Below are 19,717 nucleotides of genomic sequence, written 5' to 3' on the forward strand. Positions count from 1 at the left end.
GGAAATGAACTTTGAGGAACAAATTTTTAAATTTTTTAAAATTTATTTTGGCAGTACTGGCGATTGAACTCAGGGCCTCATAACTGCTAGATAAGAACTCTACCACCTGAGGCATATTCTAGTTCTGTTTGTGATTTTTATTTTCAAGGTAGGATGGTAGGGTCTCACTTTATGCTGGGCCAGCTTGGGTTGTGATCCTCCTATTTGTGCTTCCCTGAATTAGCAGGGATGACAGCTGCATTTCACTGCACTTAGCCACTGAGTAAAATGGAATCTTGTGAATTTTTTTTTTTTTTTGCCAGTCATGGGGCCTGAACTCTGGGCCTGGGCACTGTCCCTCAGCTCTTCAGCTCAAGGCTAGCGCTCTACCACTGGAGCCACAGCACCACTTCCAGCTTTTTCTGCTTATATGATGCTGAGGAATTGAACTCAGGGCCTCATGCATGTGAGGCAAGCACTCTACCACTGAGCCACCTTCCCAGCCCCTCTTGTGAACTTGTATGCCCAGTGAGAATAACAAATACTATATATAGGCTTGGGCCACCATACTGGGTATGTATGAATAAAGTTTGTTAATAGGCACTTAAAATACATAGATACCTAAAGCAAATGTTAAATGATAAATGTTGGACATATATTGTAAAAAATAGGAAAGTCCAATTTGTTGGGGAATAGGCAAAATTAAAACACTATATTACAACATGTAACCTGAAGTTAATATATACTCAGGTTCTCATAAAAGACAGTTAAGTAAAAGGGAAAAAAAGCTGGGAAGTGACTTAGTGGTAGAGTGCTTGCCTAACATTCATGAAGCCCTGGGTTCAATTCCTTGGTACCACATAAACAGGAAAAGCTGGAGTGGCGCTGTAGCTCAAGTGGTAGACTGTTAGTTAGCCTTGAGTAAAAGAAGCTCAGAGACAGTGCTCAAGCCCTGAGTCCAAGCCCCCAGGACTGGCAGAAAAAAAAGGAAAATCCAGAAAGAATAAAAACAACAAGGTAAAGTAGAAGCACATTAAATATTAGAAGCAAACTCAAATGTACTGAACATAGTGGTAATCCTGCACAATTGTAATCCTAGCACTCAGAAGTGGATACAAGAGAATTACAAACAACTCAAAACTAGCTTGAGCTATATGGTAAAACCCTATCTCAAAAAAAGGCTAAGAACGATGCTGGGGATGTGGCTTTGTGGTACTTGTCTAGCATGCATAAAGCTCTGGGCTCGATTCCTTAGTACCACATAAACAAAAAGAGCCAGAAATGGCACTGTGGCTGTGAATAAAAGAAACTCAAAGACAGTGCCCAGACTCTTAGTTCAAGCCCAAGGAAACAAAAAAAAAAAAAAAAAAAGGGCTAAAAAAAACTGTCTCAAAAAGGGTTTTAAAAAGGGCAAGGGAGTGGGCACTGGTGGCTCACACCTATCATCCTACCTACTCAGAAGACTGATACTTGAGGATCATGGTTAAAAGCCAGCCCAGGCAGGCAAATCCATGAGACTCTTATCTCCAATTAACCACAAGAAAACCAGAAGTGGTGCTGTGGCTCAATTTTTAGAGGGCTCACCTTGATCTGAAGAGCTGAGGGTCAGAGCCCAGGTCCAGAGTTCAAACCCTACAACCCACAGAAGAAAAAAAAAAAGGGGGGGAGGCACAAAAGGCTAGAGGTATGGCTGGTAATACTTATAGTTGATCCAAAGCATTGCATAAGATTTTAAGATATATATTAAAAGGGGCAACAAGTGTAAAAGGATTACATTCTCAAGTTAAAACCCAGCTTAGCAAACTGGATAAAGAATATACCAGCTTAGCAAACTGGATAAAGAATATACCCTAAGCTGGATGAGCTACTCAGGAGGCTGAGATCTGAGGATCAAGATTTGAAACCAGCCTGGGCAAGAAAGTCCATGAGACCTATCTCCAATTACCCACAAAAAGCCATAAGTGGAGCTGTGGCTCAAGTTGTAGATTGCTAGCCTTTGAAAAGCTGAGGGACAGCACCTAGGTCCCGAGTTCAATCCCCAAGACTGGCAAAAAAAAGAAAAGGAAAGAAAAGAAAATACTCTAGATACATACTATATACAAGAGACAGGCCCTAAATATACAAAGAAAAACTGAAAATGGAAGAATATTAAAAAAGACAATAGGCCGGGCACCAGTGGCTCATACCTATAATGCTAGCTATTCTGAAGGCTGAGATCTGAGGACTTAATTTCAAAGCCAGCCCAGGCAGGAAAATCTGTGAGACTCATCTCCAATAAACCATCAGAAAACCAGAAGTGGTGCTGTGGCTCAAGTGGTACAGTGCTTGCCTTGAGTTTAAGAGCTGAGGGACATGGGGCTGGGAAGGTGGCTCAGTGGTACAGCGCTTGCCTTGCATGCCTGAGGCCCTGGGTTCAATTCCTCAGCACCATATAAGCAAAAAGAAAAAAGCCAGAAGTGGCACTGTGGCTCAAGTGGTAGAGTGTTAGACTTGAGCTGAAGAGCTGAGGGACAGCGCCCAGGCCCAGAGTTCAGGCCCCACGACCGGACCCAAAAAAAAAAAAAAAAAGAGCTGAGGGACAGCACCTAGACCCAGAGTTCAAGCCCCATGACCCGGGGGGAGGGGGGGTACAATAGGCAAATTACTAACAGAAAATCAAATCTATTATTGAGATAAGAATAATATCAAATAAACCGTGTTCTGGAAAGTATCAATATGTAACAATAAAAGGTTTGATTCTCTAGGAAGACATAACAATTATAAATCTGTGAATGAACAATTTTTAGAAGCCTCAAAAAAATTTAAGGCAAGGGGCTGGGAAGGTGGCTCAGTGGTAGAGTGTTTGCCTTGCATGCCTGAGGCCCTGGGTTCGATTCCTCAGCACCACATAAGCAAAAAGAAAAAAGCCGGAAGTGGCGCTGTGGCTCATGTGGTAGAGTGCTAGCCTTGAGCTGAAGAGCTGAGGGACAGCGCCCAGGCCCAGAGTTCAGGCCCCACGACTGGACCAAAAAAAAAAATTTAAGGCAAATACGGGTATTAATACAAAAGGCATGACTCAAAAAAAATCACCTTCATATATTAACATCTCTACCTGTTATTGATTTATCACAAAGAATGAATAAAACTCCCCCCAAAACCCAGCAACAACAGAACTATCAAAATAGTTTCATATTTCTATCTCATTCAAGAGAACCCCATGCCCAAGAACTGGAACAGACATGCTTTTCAAGTTCATGTAGTTTTGTAAAATGATTAAACACTAGGTCACAAAGTTGCCTCCATAAATTCCAAAGATCATAGTCCCTGACTACAACCTAATAAAGTTATAACTCAAATAACAAAAATATATCTAGCAAAATATTGTATTTGAAATTTTAAAATACTTCACTAAAATTTTTTTTTAATCTCAATTTCAAGCCGGGCGCCGGTGGCTCACACCTGTAATCCTAGCTACTCAGGAGGCTGAGATCTGAGGACTCTGGCTCAAAGCCAGCCCGGGCAGGAAAGCCCATGAGACTTATCTCCAATAAACCTAGAAAACTGGAAGTGGTGCTTTGGCTCAAGTGGTAGAGCAGGGATATCGCCCAGGCCCAGAGTTCAAAGCCCCATGACTGACCAAAAAACAAAAAAAAATCTGTTTCATGATATGGATGAATCTCGAAGTTAACTAAAGTTACAGAAGAATAAAGACTGATTCCATTATTTGTTAGAGATAAGACCACAATTCACACAAAATTCAGTCTAGTGGCTATCTCTGGGTAGCAATAGGATTGAGTAAAATGGATATATAAGGGACCTCTACAGCTCTATTAGAATTCCATTTTTTTAATTGAGGACTAGAGATCTGGGCAACCATTTTTTTATATTTTGCAGTATGGAAATCAAACCTAGGGCCTATATATAAACAATCTACCACTGAGCTGTATCTCTAGTCAAGTGCTTTCTTTTTTTATTTTTGTGCTAGTCCTGGGGCTTGAACTCAGCGATTGGGTGCTGTCCTTGAGCTCTTTTGCTCAAGTCTAGCACTCTGACATTTGAGCCAAAACTCCACTTCCAGCACTTTTATATTTTAGCAGTTTATTGGAGATAAGAATCTCACAGAGAGACAGGTGCTGGTGGCTGACGCCTGTAATCCTAGCTACTCAGAAGGCTGAGATCTGAGGATCTCAATTCAAAGTCAGTCCGGGGCAGGAAAGTCAGTGAGACTCTTACCTACAATAAACCACTAGAAAACCCGGAAGTGGTGCTGTGGCTCAAGCGGTAGAGTGCTTGCCTTGAACTGAGGGACAGCTCCCAGGCTCAGAGTTCAAGCCCTACAACCAACCAAAAAAATAAAATAAAATAAAATAAAAAAAAAAGAATATCACAAAGGAAGTGGCTCTGTGGCTCAAAGTGGTAGTGCTAGCCTTGATCTAAAGGGCTCAGGGACAGCACTCAGTCCCCAAGTTCAAGCCAAAAAAAAAAAAAATTTGTTGGGCACTAGTGGCTCAAGTCTGTAATCCGACTACTTAGGAGGCTGAAGCCAGCCCAGGCAGGAAAGGCTATGAGACTCTATCGCCAATTAACTACCAGAAAACCAGAAGAGGTGCTGTGGTAGAGTGCTAGCTTGAGCAGAAAAGCTCAGGGCAGCACCCAGACCCTAAGATCAAGCCCCATAACCAACAAAAGAAAAGAAGGAAGGAAGGAAGGAAGGAAGGAAGGAAGGAAGGAAGGAAGGAAGGAAGGAAGGAGGGAAGGGAGGGAGGGAGGGAGGGAGGGAGGGAAGGAGGGAAGGAGGGAAGGAGGGAAGGAGGGAAGGAGGGAGAGGAGGAGGGAAGAGGAAGGAGGGGGAGGGAGGGAGAGGAAGGGAGGAAGAGGAAAGGAGGGGGGAAGGAAGGGGGAGGGAGGGAGAGGGAGGGAGGAAGGGGGAAGGAGGGGGAAGGGAGGGAGAGGAAGGGAAGAAGGGGGAAGGGAAATGAGAAAAGGAGGTAGGGAGAAGAGGGGGAAGAAGGGAGGAAGGGCGGGAGAGAAAAGAACACGGACTTTCCTACTCAGGCTGGGGGCTTCATTTAAACCTTATTCCCTCAGATCTCAGGTTCCTGAGTAGACAGGATTACAAGTGTGAGCCACTGGTGTCCTGGTAGTGTTTTACTTCCTAAAGTATGTGTATACTGTATACATTTTAAGATAATTTAAAAAAACACTAAAAAGAAATGTAGGGCCAAGCACCAGTGACCCATGCCTAAAATCCTAGCTACTCAGGAAGACAAGATCTGAGAATTGCAGTCTGAAGCCAGCTTAGGAAGGAAACTGCACGAGACTATCTCCAACTAACCACCCAAGAAAGCCTAAGTGGAGCTATGGCTCAAATAGTAGAGTACTAGCCTTGAAGCTAAGGCTAAAAAGCTCAGGGACAGAGCCCTGAGTTCAAGTTCCAGGTCCAGCACGTGTGCGCGCGCGCGCGCACACACACACACACACACACACACACACACACACACACACGCACGCACGCACGCACGCACGCACGGAAAAGTAATTAGATATAACTGTCAAGGTATAGCTAAAATGTGACAGGCTGCTGCCTATATCTTTCCTTTCCCAGGTCATTTAGTGCCTCTTCTGACCTACTTGATCAATCAATAAAGGCAAAATTGTTCCCATTCTATGGTACCTTTAGGAAAAGAGCATTGTCTCTTATTTAGGTCTCTCACACAAATCCAAGGACTCACTCTAGGGCATTTTTTAACTAGGTAAACTCACTACAGTGTCTACATCAAAACAAGTTTGGGGTTTGGAGGCATGGCTCAGGTGGTTACAGCACCAGCCAATGAGTGAAAGCATCACATACCAAGCTCAATCCAGATCTCAGAGTGGGGGTGGGGAGAAAGAAAGAAATCAAGTTTGCAAATAGTTTTCCTTATCTTTCTTCTAAACAAAGTGAGATGGCATCAAGAAGCAAACAATGCTTTACCTGCATGTCACTTTTGGCAGCTTTCACAGCATCAAAGAGATCATTGGCTGATGGTTGTGCTGCCTCTTTCTGGCCATTACAACATTCGGTCTGGAACCCCTTCTTTCGATGTTTTGGCATCTATTAAGTATAAAAAAGATCAGGTATGAAATAAAAGTGATGTTGACAGTTAACTTCATCATTATTTTATCAGTGGGCTTAAGCTTCTCATTGCACAGCACTTTACTGATTTTTAAAAATATTTTTAAAAAAAACACCAATTTTAGCTGGGCACAGATGGCTCACATCTGTAATCCAAGTTACTCAGGAGACTGAGATCTGATTATTGTGGTTCAAAGCTAGCCTAGGCAGGAAAGTCCAGGAGACTTTGATCTCAAATTAACTACCAAAAAATATTTTTAAAGCCAGAAGTGGAGCTGTGGCTCAGATGATAAAAGCCCTGGCAAAATAAAAGTTCAGGGACAGCTGAGTTCAAGCCTCAGGACAAGAAGAAAAAAAAAAAAGCAAAAGCTAGAAAAATAAATAACTAGGCACCACCTGTAATCTAGCTCTCAGGAGGCTGATTTGAGGATTGAGGTTCAAAGCCAGCCCTTAAAAAAGTCTGTAAGACTCTTATCTCCAATTAACCAGCAAAAACAAAAAAACAAAAAACAAAAAAACAACTAGAAGTAGAGGTATGGCTCAAGTGGTAAACTGTTAACCTTGACCAAAAATGTAAAAGGACAGCATCCAGGCCCTGAGTTCAAACCCTAGTACCAACAATAAGTAGGAAAAATAATCTAGTACTGTCTTTAGTCACAGATGACATGACCATGTATAGAGAGAATCCTAATAACAATGACAACTCATAAGTGAATATAACAAGATTACAGGATCTGAGCTGGGCGCTGGCGGCTAACATCTGTAATCCTAGCTACTCAGAAGGCAGAGATCTGAGGATCAAGGTCTGAAACCAACCTGGGCAGGAAAGTCTGTGAGACAATATCCAATCACCAGAAAACCAGAAACCAGAAGTAATACTATGGCTCGAAGTGGTAGAGCACTACCTTTGAGTAGAAAAAGCTCAGGGACAGCATCCAGGTCTTTGAGTTCAAGCCCCATGACCAAAAAATAAAAAAAAAATAACCAGGCACTGGTGGCTCACACCTGTAATCCTAGCTACTCAGGAGGCTGAGATCTGAGGAATACAGTTCCAAGACAGTGCGGGCAGGAAAATCTGTGAGACTCTTTGTCTCCAATTAACCCCCAGAAACCCAGAAGTGGCACTGTGGCTCAAAGTGGTAGATCACTAACCTTGAGCGATAAAGCTCAGGGACAGTGCCCAGTCCCATAGTTCAAGCCCCACAACCAACCAAAAAAAAAAAAAAATGATTACAGGATCAAAAGTCAACATATAAAAATACCTACCTAGCACTATCCCTGAGCAAAAGAAGCTCAGGGACAGTATCCAAGCCCTGAGTTTAAGCACTGGGACTGGCAAAAAAAAAAAAAAAAAAAACTACCTATATTCCAACAACAAAGCTGCAATTGTTTGTTGGTGGTGGTGGTGGTGGTGGTGGTCATAGGGCTTGAACTCAGGACCTGGGTGCTGCCCCTGAGCTTCTTTGCTCAAAGCTAGTGCTCTACCACTTTGAGCCACAGCACCATGACTTGTTTTCTGGTGGCTAATTGGAGAAGAGTCTTAAGGACTTTACTGCCCAGGTTGGCTTCAAGTCGATCCTCAGCTCTCTAACTCCTGGGTAGCTAGGATTAAAGGCATGAGCTACCAGTGCCTGGCTAAAACCTGCAAATTTTAAAATGCCATTTAAAAGAACACAGCCACAAAATATTTAGGTATATTTAGCCAAGATATGCAAGACTCCAGTAAAACTATAGAATATGGTTGAGAGAAATGGTGTGTGCATGCCACTAGTGGAATTGAACTTGGTCGGGAGAAAGAGGGTAAGGGCTCCAGTTGAAGCCCCAGCTATGTCATTAAAAATAAAATAATAATAGTAATACAAGATCTGTTAAGTGGCGCTGTAGTTCAAGTGGTAGAGCGCTTGCCTTGAGCTGAAGAGCTGAGGGACAGCGCCCAGGCCCAGAGTTCAAGCCCCACGACCGAAAAAAACAAAGACAAAAAAAAAAAAGATCTGTTAGTACTAGGTATGATGGCTCCATCCTGTTATTACAGAACTGAGAGGTAGAGATTGGAGCCTTATGGTTCACAGCCAGTCTGGGCATATAAAGTTTGTAAAACTTCATTTCACCCAATAGCTGAGTATAGTGGTATGTTCCTGTTATCCCCAGCATCTTGAGGAAGCCCAGGCTGACCTGGACATAAAGTGATGCAAAAATGGGCTAGAAGTATGGTTCAAGTGACAGAGTCTAACTAGCAAGCATAAAGCCCTGAATTCAATCCCCAGTACCACCATTAAAAAGTAAATCTGTGTGTCTCATTTCTGTATCTCCATATTCTAATCTCTTCCTCTTTTCTCAAAAAGAAATTGCCTTCTTCCTACTCTTGTACCTTGTTTTTTTTTTGTTTTTGTTTTTGTATTTAGGTTCCAGACTTTAAATTGAGGGCCTTGTGCTTGCTAGATGGATACTCTACTATTTGAACACTTTCCCAACTCTCTTGGCTTTAGTTTGTTTTCTCCTTCCCCCACCTCCTTTTCTTTGTCAGTACTGGGGATTAAACTCAAGGCTTCATACATTCTTTAGTTATTTTTCAAATAAGGTCTCATGTTTTTGCCTACACTGTGATCCTATTGATGCCTCCTGTGTAGCTAGAATAGCAAGAATGAATGACCACAGCACCATCATCAAGATGGGGTCTCTATGGGCATGTGAGATGTAGTATCTCAATTGGCTGGCTCAAACTATGATCCTCCTGATCTCAGCCTCCTTAATATTTGGGATTACAGGTGTGAGTCGCTTCATCAATCCCCTTAAGACTAAAAACTGCTCTTTCATTAAACATTTCATCTGAGCCTCCTCTGGGTATTGTTTTACTTTTTGTTTGTTCTTCTGATTCCCAGACCAGGCTCAAAAACAACAAAACTGACTCACAGGAGTTATTCTGAGTGGTTGTTTCGCAGTTCTCTTCTTCACATTAGGTTGCAGGCTGTCTTCAAAGTCACTCTCATCATCAGACGACACAGAGTATGTGTCCCTGTGATGAAGAACAATTCTTAAAGGTTTATGTAAAAGTTTAACAAAGTTATAACTTATCCTTGTTTCGACCTGTACACTATCTCCATACAAAAAGCACATTCAGATTTTAGGAGATAAGCTTACTGTTAGAAGAAAGTAGGGGCAAGTCTTAGAGGATAACTTTCACTTAGAAGCAATGGAGATGAAGAATGAAGGAACTGAGTAGGTTAAGTACCACCTTTCTCTAATATTCTTTCTGAATATGGAAATCAAATGACATTCACAAAGAGACTACTATTCTTTGTGGAGAAAAAACAGCATTGCTCAGGAAGTCATTTATCACTTATACATAAATGAAGTTTTATTTTACCTCATGTCCTAGTAATTAAAGTTTATTAATCTGATATAATCTAATAACCAACAGGACTGACAGAACCACAAATGATTCAAAGAAGGCCAATTAAAATAAATAGGATATAGTAAATCTTGTATGAGATCAGGATTTTTTTTCCTAGAAAGATAAAAAGTTACACCATTGAATCCTTCATAGAATAACTCATAAGCCATAACACATAAAGATAGATAGACTGTTCACTAACTCCCAATAAGAACCACAGGTCTTTACAATATTTTAAGCAACAAATAGTACTATTTGTAAATTTCCCACTCCCTAGCCTCTACCAGTGTGTGTATGTGTTGAACACAGAAATGTTGTCAACACAAGAGAGCAAAAATTGGAGCCAGGCACTGATGGCTCACACCTCTAATTCTAGCTATTCAGGAGGATGAGATCTGAAAATTGCAGTTCAAAGCCAACCTGGGCAGGAAAGGAAAGTCCGTGAGATTCTTATCTCTAATTAGCCACCAGAAAACCAGAAGTGGGGCTATGGCTCAAAGTGGTAGAGAGCTATCCTTGAATGAAAGAGCTCAGGGACTCAGGGACAACACCTCAGGCCTTGAGTTCAAGCCCCATGTTGGGGGAGCAAGTGGGAAGACAAATTCAAAACAAGACTTTTTTTTTTTTTTTTTGGTGCTGGAGTTTTAAACTTAAGACCTTGGACTTTTAGGTAACGTTTTAAGTAAATTCTCTACCACAAAAATAGCTATCAGCCCTTTTGTGCTTTAGAGGTGTGTGTTTGTGTGTGTACTGGTCCTGGGGCTTGAACTCAGGGCCTGGGAGCTATCCCTGAGCTTCTGTGCTTAAGGCTAGCACTCTACCATTTGAGCCATACCTCCACATTTGGTATTTTTCTGTGGTTTATTATCGATAAGAGTCTCATGGACTTTTCTACCCAGGCAGGCTTTGAATCGTAATCCTCAGATCTCAGTTTCCTGAGTAGCTAGGATTACAGATATGAACCACCTGCCTAATAGCTTTAGTATTTTTACTTATTACTTAAGATGTGTTCTTTTCTTCTTTTGGTAACACTGCCCAATTTTCTTAGAAATTAGTATTTTTGTCATGCTGAAAAGAGAAAATTCTCTCATAAATTCTCAATAGAACCCATTAGATCTGTGATGTGTACAACATGTAAGGCAGGGAAGAAACAGCCCACAGAACTGGACAGGGTCACTATTCTGAACCAGTATAGCATTTCTGATGTTTTTCCTATTGTTTCATGATTATTACAACCAGCAGAGGAAAGTGATAAGGAGAAAGCTGCCAACCCTCCAGAAAGAGGCCCCACTACAAAAGAATTTCTCATTAATTCTACTTACCCCTCTGATGCCTGCTCTGAGTCTCTGTCCTCAGATGGCAGATTAACGGAGTAAACAGAAGATGTAAACAAGGCTCCCTGTGTGTCATTCTGGGTCTTTTGCAAAGGAGAACCCTCACTGCTTGGGGAAGAGGAGCTGTGAGGCCTGGAGGAGGATCGCAGAGTAGGCATGGTGGTCTGTCTGGAGGAAGAGAAGGAAAAGGTTCTTACACTTGGTCAAGTCTTGACCATTCCCTTTCTCTCCAAAGGAAAGGATCTGAAATTGGGAGGTGGGAACTCCACCAACAACTAAGGCTAATAATTCTACCACATCAGGATTATTAAGAGCACCAGTGCAAGCTGAGTGCTGGCTCATGCCTGTAATCTTAGCTCTAAGCTGATATCTGAGGGTCATGGTTCAAAGCCAGTCTAGGTAGGAAAGTCTGTGAAACTATCTCCAATTAAGGACTCAAAAAGCCGTAAGTGGAGCTGTGGCTCAAGTAGTAGAATGCTAGCCTTAAGTAAGTCCAGGCCCAAGACATCAGTGCAGCCTGGTTCTGGTAGCTCACACCAGAAATCTTAGCTATTCAGGAGGTTGAGATCTGGAAGATTACAGTTCTAAGCCAGCTCAGGCAGACCAATCTGAGAGCTGCTTCTCTCCAGTTACCAAGCAAAACTGCAGAAGTAGAGCTGTGGTTCAGGTGGCAGAGCACCAGCCTTGAGCAAAAAAGCCAAGCAAGACTGGAAATACTTGAGTCCTTCAAACCCCAGTACACACACACACACACACACACACACACACACACACACACACACACTCACGGGAAAATTAAAAAAAAAAAAAAAAAGGCTGGGAAGGTGGCTCAGTGACAGAGCGCTTTGCCTTGCATGCATGAGGCCCTGGGTTCGATTCCTCAGCACCACATAAGCAGGGAAAAAAAAGCCGGAAGTGGCGCTGTGGCTCAAGCAGTAGAGCACTAGCCTTGAGCTGAAGAGCTGAGGGACAGCGCCCAGGCCCAGAGTTCAGGCCCCACGACTGACAAAAAAAAAAAAAAAAAAAGGAAAATTTAAGTTCCATCACCTGAATGTAGGCAAGGACGACGGGGGGGGGGGGGGGGGCCAAGAGAGGACCCTGGGCCAGAGGTTTTTGGAAGTTTCCCAAATACCACTAGAACCTGAGGAGACACAAACTGGCTCCTGCAAGAGAATTAGGCCCGCGAAAGAAGAAAGAAAAAGAGAGGGGGGGGGGGGACAGAGAGAGGGAGGGAGGGAAGAGAGAGAGAGGGAGAGGGAGGGAGACAGACAGAGAAATAAATAAAACTAAAGGAAGAGAAAAGCAGCGCGGCGGGCCTGTCTGTGGAAGCCATTTTCCTGGCTCCGCAGGAATGGGAGACGGAACCATTTTGGGGTAGAAGCGCCCTGTGAAGAGGGCGGCAGACGCCGCATCAGGAAGGCGCTGGAACCTTGTCTACTTCTCCGGAAGGTGAGGCCTATGAGGGGCTTTGGGCCTGGCCGCTCGGGAGGCCCGGGGGGGGGGGGGGGTCCGGCCTCTGCCGCCGACCAGGCCGAAATGGAGGCGGGGGGTGGGGGTGGGGGGGAGAACCTCACTGAGCCCGGAAGAATGGCTTCTGGTTGAGGAAGAATCACCGCTTCGAGTCCTTCAGGTCTTTGTGGTCACCCCTACCTCTGAGACAACACTCGCCCCGCCGCTTCCCTTCCTGTGGTGGTGGAAGTGTCTGAAAAAAAACGCGGGAAGGCACGAGGAACTCTGCGCGCAGGCGCAAGACCAACGTTCGCCTCCGGTCTCAGAACTGTCGCGAGGCTTGGGATAATCAGAGCTCGTGCTCACCACGTTCTAATCACGCCGCTCTAGCGGCGGCCTCGTGCAGGCGCGAGCGTGCGGGCCGGGTCACGTGGGCTCTTCTCCGCGTGCGCCCGCCCGGCCGGCTGTCCTCAGCGTGCGCCAGCCGCGCCCCGCCCCCTCGGCGCCCAGAAACCCCCTCCGCCGGTCGGACCTCGGACTAAACTAGTTGTAACCCCTTCAGTCTAGTTTCTGGACTACCATAGGCTGAGTTTCACCCCGGCCCCTCCTTTCGGGCGAGATGACACGCCCCATGGAGGAGGACCACGCCCCCACCCCGCCAAACCTTCGGCTGGCGGCGGTGTCCCGCCCCCCCGCCGAGCTTCTCCACTACATTGGCTTAAAGTCTCCCTTGACCCCGCCCTCGAGGCCGGCTTCTTATTATCATTGGCAGGGCCCCGCCTCGGGTCCCGCCTCCTGTCCGGCTCCCTGCTCCCATTGTCTCCTCAGATGCCTCCTGGCCCAGCTATCGTGCTGGGTGTTCGGTTTTCGGGGGTCGTGCTCTTTCTCCGACCAACAAAGCGATCCCGCGGCGGAGAGCCAGATTCTAGAGTTCTGGCGCCTTTTCTTTCTTCCTTAGGACTCACTTTGCTGTCCCAAGGAGGCTGCAGCTATGTCTGTGCTGCGACCTCTCTTGCTTTTGCTGCTGCCTCTGTGTCCTGGTCCTGGACCGGGACCTGGGAGCGAGGCAAAGGTCACCCGGAGTTGTGCAGAGACCCGGCAGGTGTTGGGGGCCCGGGGATATAGCTTAAACCTAATCCCTCCCGCCCTGATCTCAGGTGAGAAGAAAAGAAGACTCTACTATGGAGGGGGTGGGGGGGAGAGGGTGGAGGTGGGTTTTCCCTATTTCACAATAACTCTTACCTTGCAGAGTGCCCATTATAATAATCTTTTCATCCTGTAGTGCTCTCTTTCCTCCTCCAATAACTTTCCTTAACCAGGGATGGAAATACTGTCCTGCTCACATAATAGCTTTTACTCCACCCCCATATCAGAAATATCTGATAATTTGCATGCACACACACACACACACACACACACACACACACACACACACACACACTCGTATGTTTCTTCATTACCAGGTTCCCTCTGCTATTTCTCAGGGTCTTCAATGACAATACTCTTTTACTCACCAATAACCCCACCCACCCCAACAATCTGCATTCTTCGTCTCAAGGAAGCTATTGGGGAACTCCTTCGAGGTTTGGGGTGACCAGTGTTTGGGGAGGGTCACCTGAAGACACCAATCAGAAAGTTGGCCCTCAGGAATGCTGTCAAATAGAGGATCCCCTGGCTAATAGGGGTTGGCTTTGGAAAGGATGAAGGAGACAATGAGGAGGGGGCAGACAATAGAAAAAGAACCCAGACAGGTGGGAGAGGAAAATACATATACAGTCCCCAGATATGGAGGAGATGGGGAGAAATTCATAATAACCTTTGCCACCCTTCCTTTCCTGTCTCCTCCTGTCCAGGTGAGCACCTCCAGATCTGTCCCCAGGAATACACCTGCTGTTCCAGTGAGACAGAACAGAAGCTGATCAGGGACACTGAGGCCACCTTCCGAGGTCTGCTGGAAGACAGTGGCTCCTTTCTGGTTCACACACTGGCAGCCCGGCACAGAAAGTTTAATGGTGAGGATCTGAGGTCCCCAAGTTTATTTCACACCTCCCATCTGTACCTGTGACCCCAACAGGCTTCCTGTTCTCTCTCCCTACTCCAGTCCTAAGGCAGTCCACCTCCACCCAGCCCTGTTCATCACTAGTTCTCATCCCAGACTTTTCCCACGACCCTACCCTCCGTCATTCTCAGTCTTCCTAGGTCCCTGAGAGTTGCACTAATTCACTTTTCTCTTTCCATCCCCATCCCTTCCTGCTTTTTCACTGTTCTTTCTCCTTTCCTCCGGCCTCAATCCTTGCCTTTGCTAGAGTTTTTTCGGGAGATGCTCTCCATATCCCAGCATTCCTTGGTCCAGCTCTTCTCACACTCCTATGGCCGCCTGTACTCTCAGCACGCCCTCATCTTCAATGGCTTGTTCTCTCGCCTGCGGGACTACTATGAGAAATCCGGTGAGGGGTTAGATGACACCTTGGCAGATTTCTGGGCCCAGCTCCTGGAGAGAGCCTTCCCCCTGCTGCACCCACAGTACAGCTTCCCCCCTGACTTCCTGCTCTGCCTCACCCGGCTCACTTCAACTACTGATGGCTCTCTGCAGCCCTTCGGGGACTCACCCCGCCGCCTCCGCCTACAGGTGAGGGGTCCTGAGGCCTGAGTTTCAGCTACTTCTGACCTAGTGACCTTCAAACTGTACACCACTCACCTCCAAAAAGTAGTCTCCTTTATGTACCCCTGTCACCCCCTGACTTCCTGATTCCCCCACCCTACATTTAGGCCATCTCTGATCTGTCTCAGTGCCTCGTCACCTGTGCCTGACACAATGCCCCTTGATCTCTTTTAATTGGGATATCCTTCTCCCCTGTTCTTTGCCCTGTTTGTATTCTCACTCACCTGCCCTCAGCCCTTAGGTTCCTTGTCTAACTCTTCCCTGATCCTAATATCTTCTCCTAGTTCAACTACCCATGAATTAAATAAGTCAATAGTTAAAGAGCATTTTATTGATAGTATCTCATTTTAATAGTCATAATTTTTGAGGTATTCTACAGATGAGAAAAAAATGGAGCTCCCAGAGTATAGCCCTCACAGCCTGTAAGTGGTAACATGAAGTGTGTCTCCCCACCCCAGTCTTCTGCATTCAAGTTCAGTGTGCTAGTACGCAGTCTCCCTGCCTCCAAGCCCCATGCAACACAAACCCTCTAGCTCTTTCCAAGCCCAGTTCCCTTAGAGCCCACTGCCTCTCTACACCACTTAGTAACATTCCACCCACCCCAAGATGATAACCCCATAAGCCTCCCCCTCCCCACTGCTCATCCCCTTATATCATTGCTCATCTGGACTGAAATGTAACTTTGTGGGAGGTTTCTCACCTTCTCTTGTTTTCCCCAGATAACTCGGGCCCTTGTGGCTGCCCGAGCCTTTGTCCAGGGCCTGGAGACTGGAAGAAATGTGGTCAGTGAAACGCTTAAGGTTAGAGGGGGACCAGAGTGTGGGAGTGGGGGGGCGGGGGGAGATTTCATGAGGAAGAGATAGGTAGCAGCTGGCGGGAGAGACCTAGCCCTTCCTATGTCAACTTCCAGGTCCTTGACATTCTAGGGTAAGTCAGAAAGGACCAGAGTTGGAATGTAGTGTCCACTGGGTCATGACATCATGACCTATGACCCTCTCCTGGTCTCTGCTTACATTCCCTGCCAGAGGGCCCATTCATCTCTGTGGTAGTCCAAGATTGGAGTATTGCCACCCCATCCTCTAGGGCCCCTTAATGACACCGCCTTGCCTGATGCTGAAGGCCTTCCTCTACCACCTCATCCTGGTCTTCTAGCTTTACCTCCTTCCTCACCAGCCCTGATGAGCCCACTGTTGTCCTTGGCCTTTTCTTTCCTCACCCCCTCCCCCACCAGGAGCACCCCCTCCTCTTGCATTAAGCAGGATCATTGATCTGGTCCCCTAGGAGCTTCTGCCTCACCTCCATGACAGTCTAGTGGCATGTGTCACCAGCCCTAGATACATCACACACAGCCTGGGAAGGGGGGCCCAGGGTGTTTGGCTGAAAACATCCAAAGTTTCTGTGGATGACACAGCTTGGTTCTCTGCTTCCAGGTGTCCATGTCCGAAGGCTGCAAGAAGGCTCTGATGCGTCTGACCGGCTGCCCCCTTTGCCGGGGAGTCCCCTCCCTTATGCCATGCAGGGGCTTCTGCCTCAATGTGGCCCATGGCTGTCTCAGCAGCAGGGGACTGGAGCCTGACTGGGGCAGCTATCTGGGTGAGTGGGCTCAAGATAGCCTGGGATGGAGAAGGGCCCTAAGTAAGGCTGTGAGGTTTGGGGGGGGGCAGGGCTGGTGAGGAGGACCTACAGCCATATTGAGATACTGAGGGGAGACCATGAGGAGGAGGGGAGGGAAGGGCCCCTTAACTCCATGTGCCAACATTTTCCTGCCTCCCAGGAAGGTCCCAGTGAGGATCTGAGGGATCATCTTGATTCAGTGCACCCAGCTTCCTATTCCCCTTTTTGTCTTTCTCCTCCTTGGTCAAGATGGTCTCCTGCTACTGGCTGAGAAACTCCAGGGCCCCTTTTCCTTTGAGCTGGCTGCTGAGTCCATTGGGGTGAGGATCTCAGAAGGTTTGATGCACCTGCAGGAAAACAGTGTAAAGGTGTCAGCCAAGGTATGAAGGAAGAAGAGGGGGCCAGAGTGTGGGGTACGGAGGAGGGGGAGCCTGGGGGTGAGGCCTAGGGTGTCTGACAGTGTGGAGTGTCAGGAGGACTTGCGTGGGGACGCCTTGCAGGTGAGTATGTTGGAGTCTCTTCCTTGGTACAGGTGTTTCAGGAATGCGGGACCCCCCACCCAGTGCTGGCACGTAATCGCCGCGCACCAGCGCCCTGGGAAGAAGCAAGCAGACCTTGGAGGGCGGCAGCTGAGGAGGAACGTCCCACGACAGCGGCGGGCACCAACCTGCACCGGCTGGTGGGTGGCAGGGCCGGGCGGGTGAGCGTGCGTGCCGAGCGGGCAGAGTGCGGAGTGTGCTGCAGCTCGGCCCCCCGCGCCCTTTCTCTGGCACGCGCAGGTGTGGGAGCTCCGGGAGCGGCTGGGCCGGTTGCGGGGCTTCTGGAGCGGGCTGCCCATGACGGTGTGCGAGGACTCCCGCATGGCGGCCGACGCTTCGCAGGAAGCGGCGCCTTGCTGGACCGGACTTGGGCGAGGCCGGTGAGAACGGAGCACCCTGTGGCAGAGGGCGGGTGGGCCGGCTGGTGAGGGGATGCAGCGTTTTGGGGGATGCTGTGCTCGCAGATATATGAAGCCTGTGGTCGGGGGTCCACTGACCGAGCAGCTCCACAACCCCGAGCTGGAGGGGGATACCTCGGGCCCCGACGTCCCAACACGACGGCGCAGGTTGCATCTCCGAGCAGCCACAGCCAGGATGAGGGCAGCTGCGCTGGGGCAAGACCTGGACATGAGAGATGCGGGTAAGGCCCAGAGCCCCGCCCACCACCAATGCCCCGCCCACTGCCCAGAGCCCCACCCTCCCTGCTGCCCCTCCAATCACATCCCACTTTTTCAATTGTTTCACCCATTTGGGTTCACTTAGGCCTTTGCTGAGCCCCTTATCTTGAAGATAAGAGTTGTGGGGGGGGCAGGGAAGCCAGCTGGGGTGACACTGGGCAAGCACCCTAAACTGGAATTAGCCAGAGAAGCAAAACACATTCATTTCCTATCTCCTGTCTTGTCTTTGTCACTCCTCCCCAACCCTTTCTCTATCTACTTATGTTTTCTGTCTTTTCCTGCTTATCCTCTGTCCCCATCTGTCTGTTTCTGTTGTTGTTGTTGTGGGGGGTTTTGGTGTTTGTTTCATTTCTTTCCCATTGTCTCTTTCCTGTTCTCCATTGCTGCCTCTCATCCCCATGTCTGGTGTCTGATGGCTGTCTTCTCTCTCCCTCCATCCCTGTATTTTACCTGTATCTCTCTCCCTTGTCACTTTCTCTGTTTTTATATTGCTTTCTTTCCCCCCCCACACACACACACTCCCCACTCCCATCTCTTCTACCTCTCTTTCCTACACCGTCTGTCTCTGCCTCTGTTTCTGTCCTCACAGATGAAGATGGCAGTGGCTCAGGAGGGGGACAGCAATATGCAGATGACTGGAAGGCTGGGGCAGTACCTGTGGCTCCCCCTGCCCGACCACCAAGGCCTCCTCGTCCTCCTCGAAGGGATGGTCCTGGGGGCAAAGGAGGAGGTGGAAGTGCCCGCTACAACCAGGGCAGGAGCAGGAGTCTGGGGACATCTATTGATCTTCACACCCCACCCATCCTCATTCTCTTCCCCTCAGCTCTGGCCCTGCTTGGACCTCGATAACAGGAGAGGGGTGCCCTAGCATCAGAAGGGTTAATGGCCCTTTCCCCTCCTCCCCACTATGGTGGACTTGAGGAGGAGCGGAGAGGGCTACAGAGAAGGTAGAAAAGGGACTTTGTTGGTGAATGGCTGGGGCCCCAAATCCAGGAGATTCCCATTGGTGGGTTGGGGGAGGGGATGTTCACAGTATTTATTTTTTCATTTGGTAATGGGAAGGGGGTATTTATTTAGGAAGGAGGTGTGGGTCTCAGCCCCTGTAAAGGCTGGGGCTGTTTGTTGATCAGCCCCAACAAGGGCAAAGGGAGGGAGGGTTAGAGTTGGCATTGAGGGATGGGGTTGAAAAAAGTTGGAAGTGGGAAGGGATGGGATTTTAACGGGGTGTGGGTGGGGTACCAGGTCTTAGAAGTGGGCAAAATTTAGCAGGGTGTGATCTAACACACCCATAATCCTAGCACTTGGGAGTCTGGGCCAGGAAGATGGAGCAATCCCAGGCAAGCCTGGGCTACCTAGTGAATTTGAGATCAGCCTGGGCTACACAGTGAGATCTTATGTCAAAATAAATTAGAAAAGGACAAAGGTGGGTGTTGATGGGGTTCAGGGAAAGGGGCTAGAGTTTATGAGTAGCAGTGGGGCTTGGGTCTGGGTTTTGTTTTGTTCAATGTTCACTTTTTAAGCTAAAGTGAAAGGGGTTGGGGGGGGCTCATCTCATGACCTTTGTCATCCCCATCCTTCACAGTGTTGGAGTCAGTGTTTGTTCATAAATAAATGATCATTTATTGGACTGTGTGTATATATGTGGTGTGTGTGTGTGTGTGTGTGTGTGTGTGTGTGTGTGTGTGTGTGTGTGTGTGGCTTTCTGACCCTTTGATGGCCTTCCCTGATCTCTGCCTCCTATCAGGGGCCCCAGGGTGTCCCATGACTGGCCCCGTTTCTGCCTGCTTCTTGGCTTCCTGTCTTGGAACTCATCCCCTGTGAGCAGGCTTGGGGAATGACCTCAATCTCCAGGTTGCCTACACTCTAGATCTGAGCATCTTTAGGGATCATAATGGAGACTAAACACATTGGGCAAGGTTTGTTTTATAAACCTGCAAAAGCATTCTTAATACCATCCCTCTCACTGTCTCTGCCTTGA

General features: G+C 47.5%; 2 protein-coding genes across 3 annotated transcripts in view; one reads left to right on the plus strand and one right to left on the minus strand.

Moving 5' to 3' along the window:
- Window positions 1–12,534, minus strand: part of Stag3 (STAG3 cohesin complex component) — a 38,578-nt gene extending 26,044 nt beyond the window's left edge. Inside the window, exons 1-4 of one of the 2 annotated variants that reach the window (XM_069989221.1) lie at window positions 12,373–12,534; window positions 10,787–10,966; window positions 8,984–9,086; window positions 5,933–6,052 (exon numbers count right to left, since the gene is read on the minus strand). In XM_069989221.1, the coding sequence (XP_069845322.1) occupies window positions 5,933–6,052; window positions 8,984–9,086; window positions 10,787–10,956 (393 nt within the window). In that variant the 5' untranslated portion in view covers window positions 10,957–10,966; window positions 12,373–12,534. The remainder of the gene's footprint in view (window positions 1–5,932; window positions 6,053–8,983; window positions 9,087–10,786; window positions 10,967–12,372) is intronic. The other variant, XM_069989223.1, reaches the window with a different exon arrangement.
- A 441-nt stretch (window positions 12,535–12,975) lies between these two features.
- On the plus strand, window positions 12,976–18,936 carry Gpc2 (glypican 2). The gene is made up of 10 exons (XM_069989224.1): window positions 12,976–13,404; window positions 14,101–14,259; window positions 14,554–14,876; window positions 15,629–15,709; window positions 16,340–16,502; window positions 16,773–16,903; window positions 17,056–17,202; window positions 17,303–17,442; window positions 17,527–17,702; window positions 18,329–18,936. The coding sequence occupies exons 1-10, from the start codon at window positions 13,239–13,241 to the stop codon at window positions 18,586–18,588; spliced, it is 1,746 nt and encodes a 581-aa protein (XP_069845325.1). The 5' UTR covers window positions 12,976–13,238; the 3' UTR covers window positions 18,589–18,936.
- The last annotated feature ends 781 nt before the right edge of the window (window positions 18,937–19,717 follow it).

The sequence above is a fragment of the Dipodomys merriami genome, unplaced genomic scaffold, assembly GCF_024711535.1.
Source record: "Dipodomys merriami isolate MVZ:Mamm:240054 unplaced genomic scaffold, mDipMer1.0.p SCAF_373, whole genome shotgun sequence".
NCBI lineage: Eukaryota > Metazoa > Chordata > Mammalia > Rodentia > Heteromyidae > Dipodomys > Dipodomys merriami.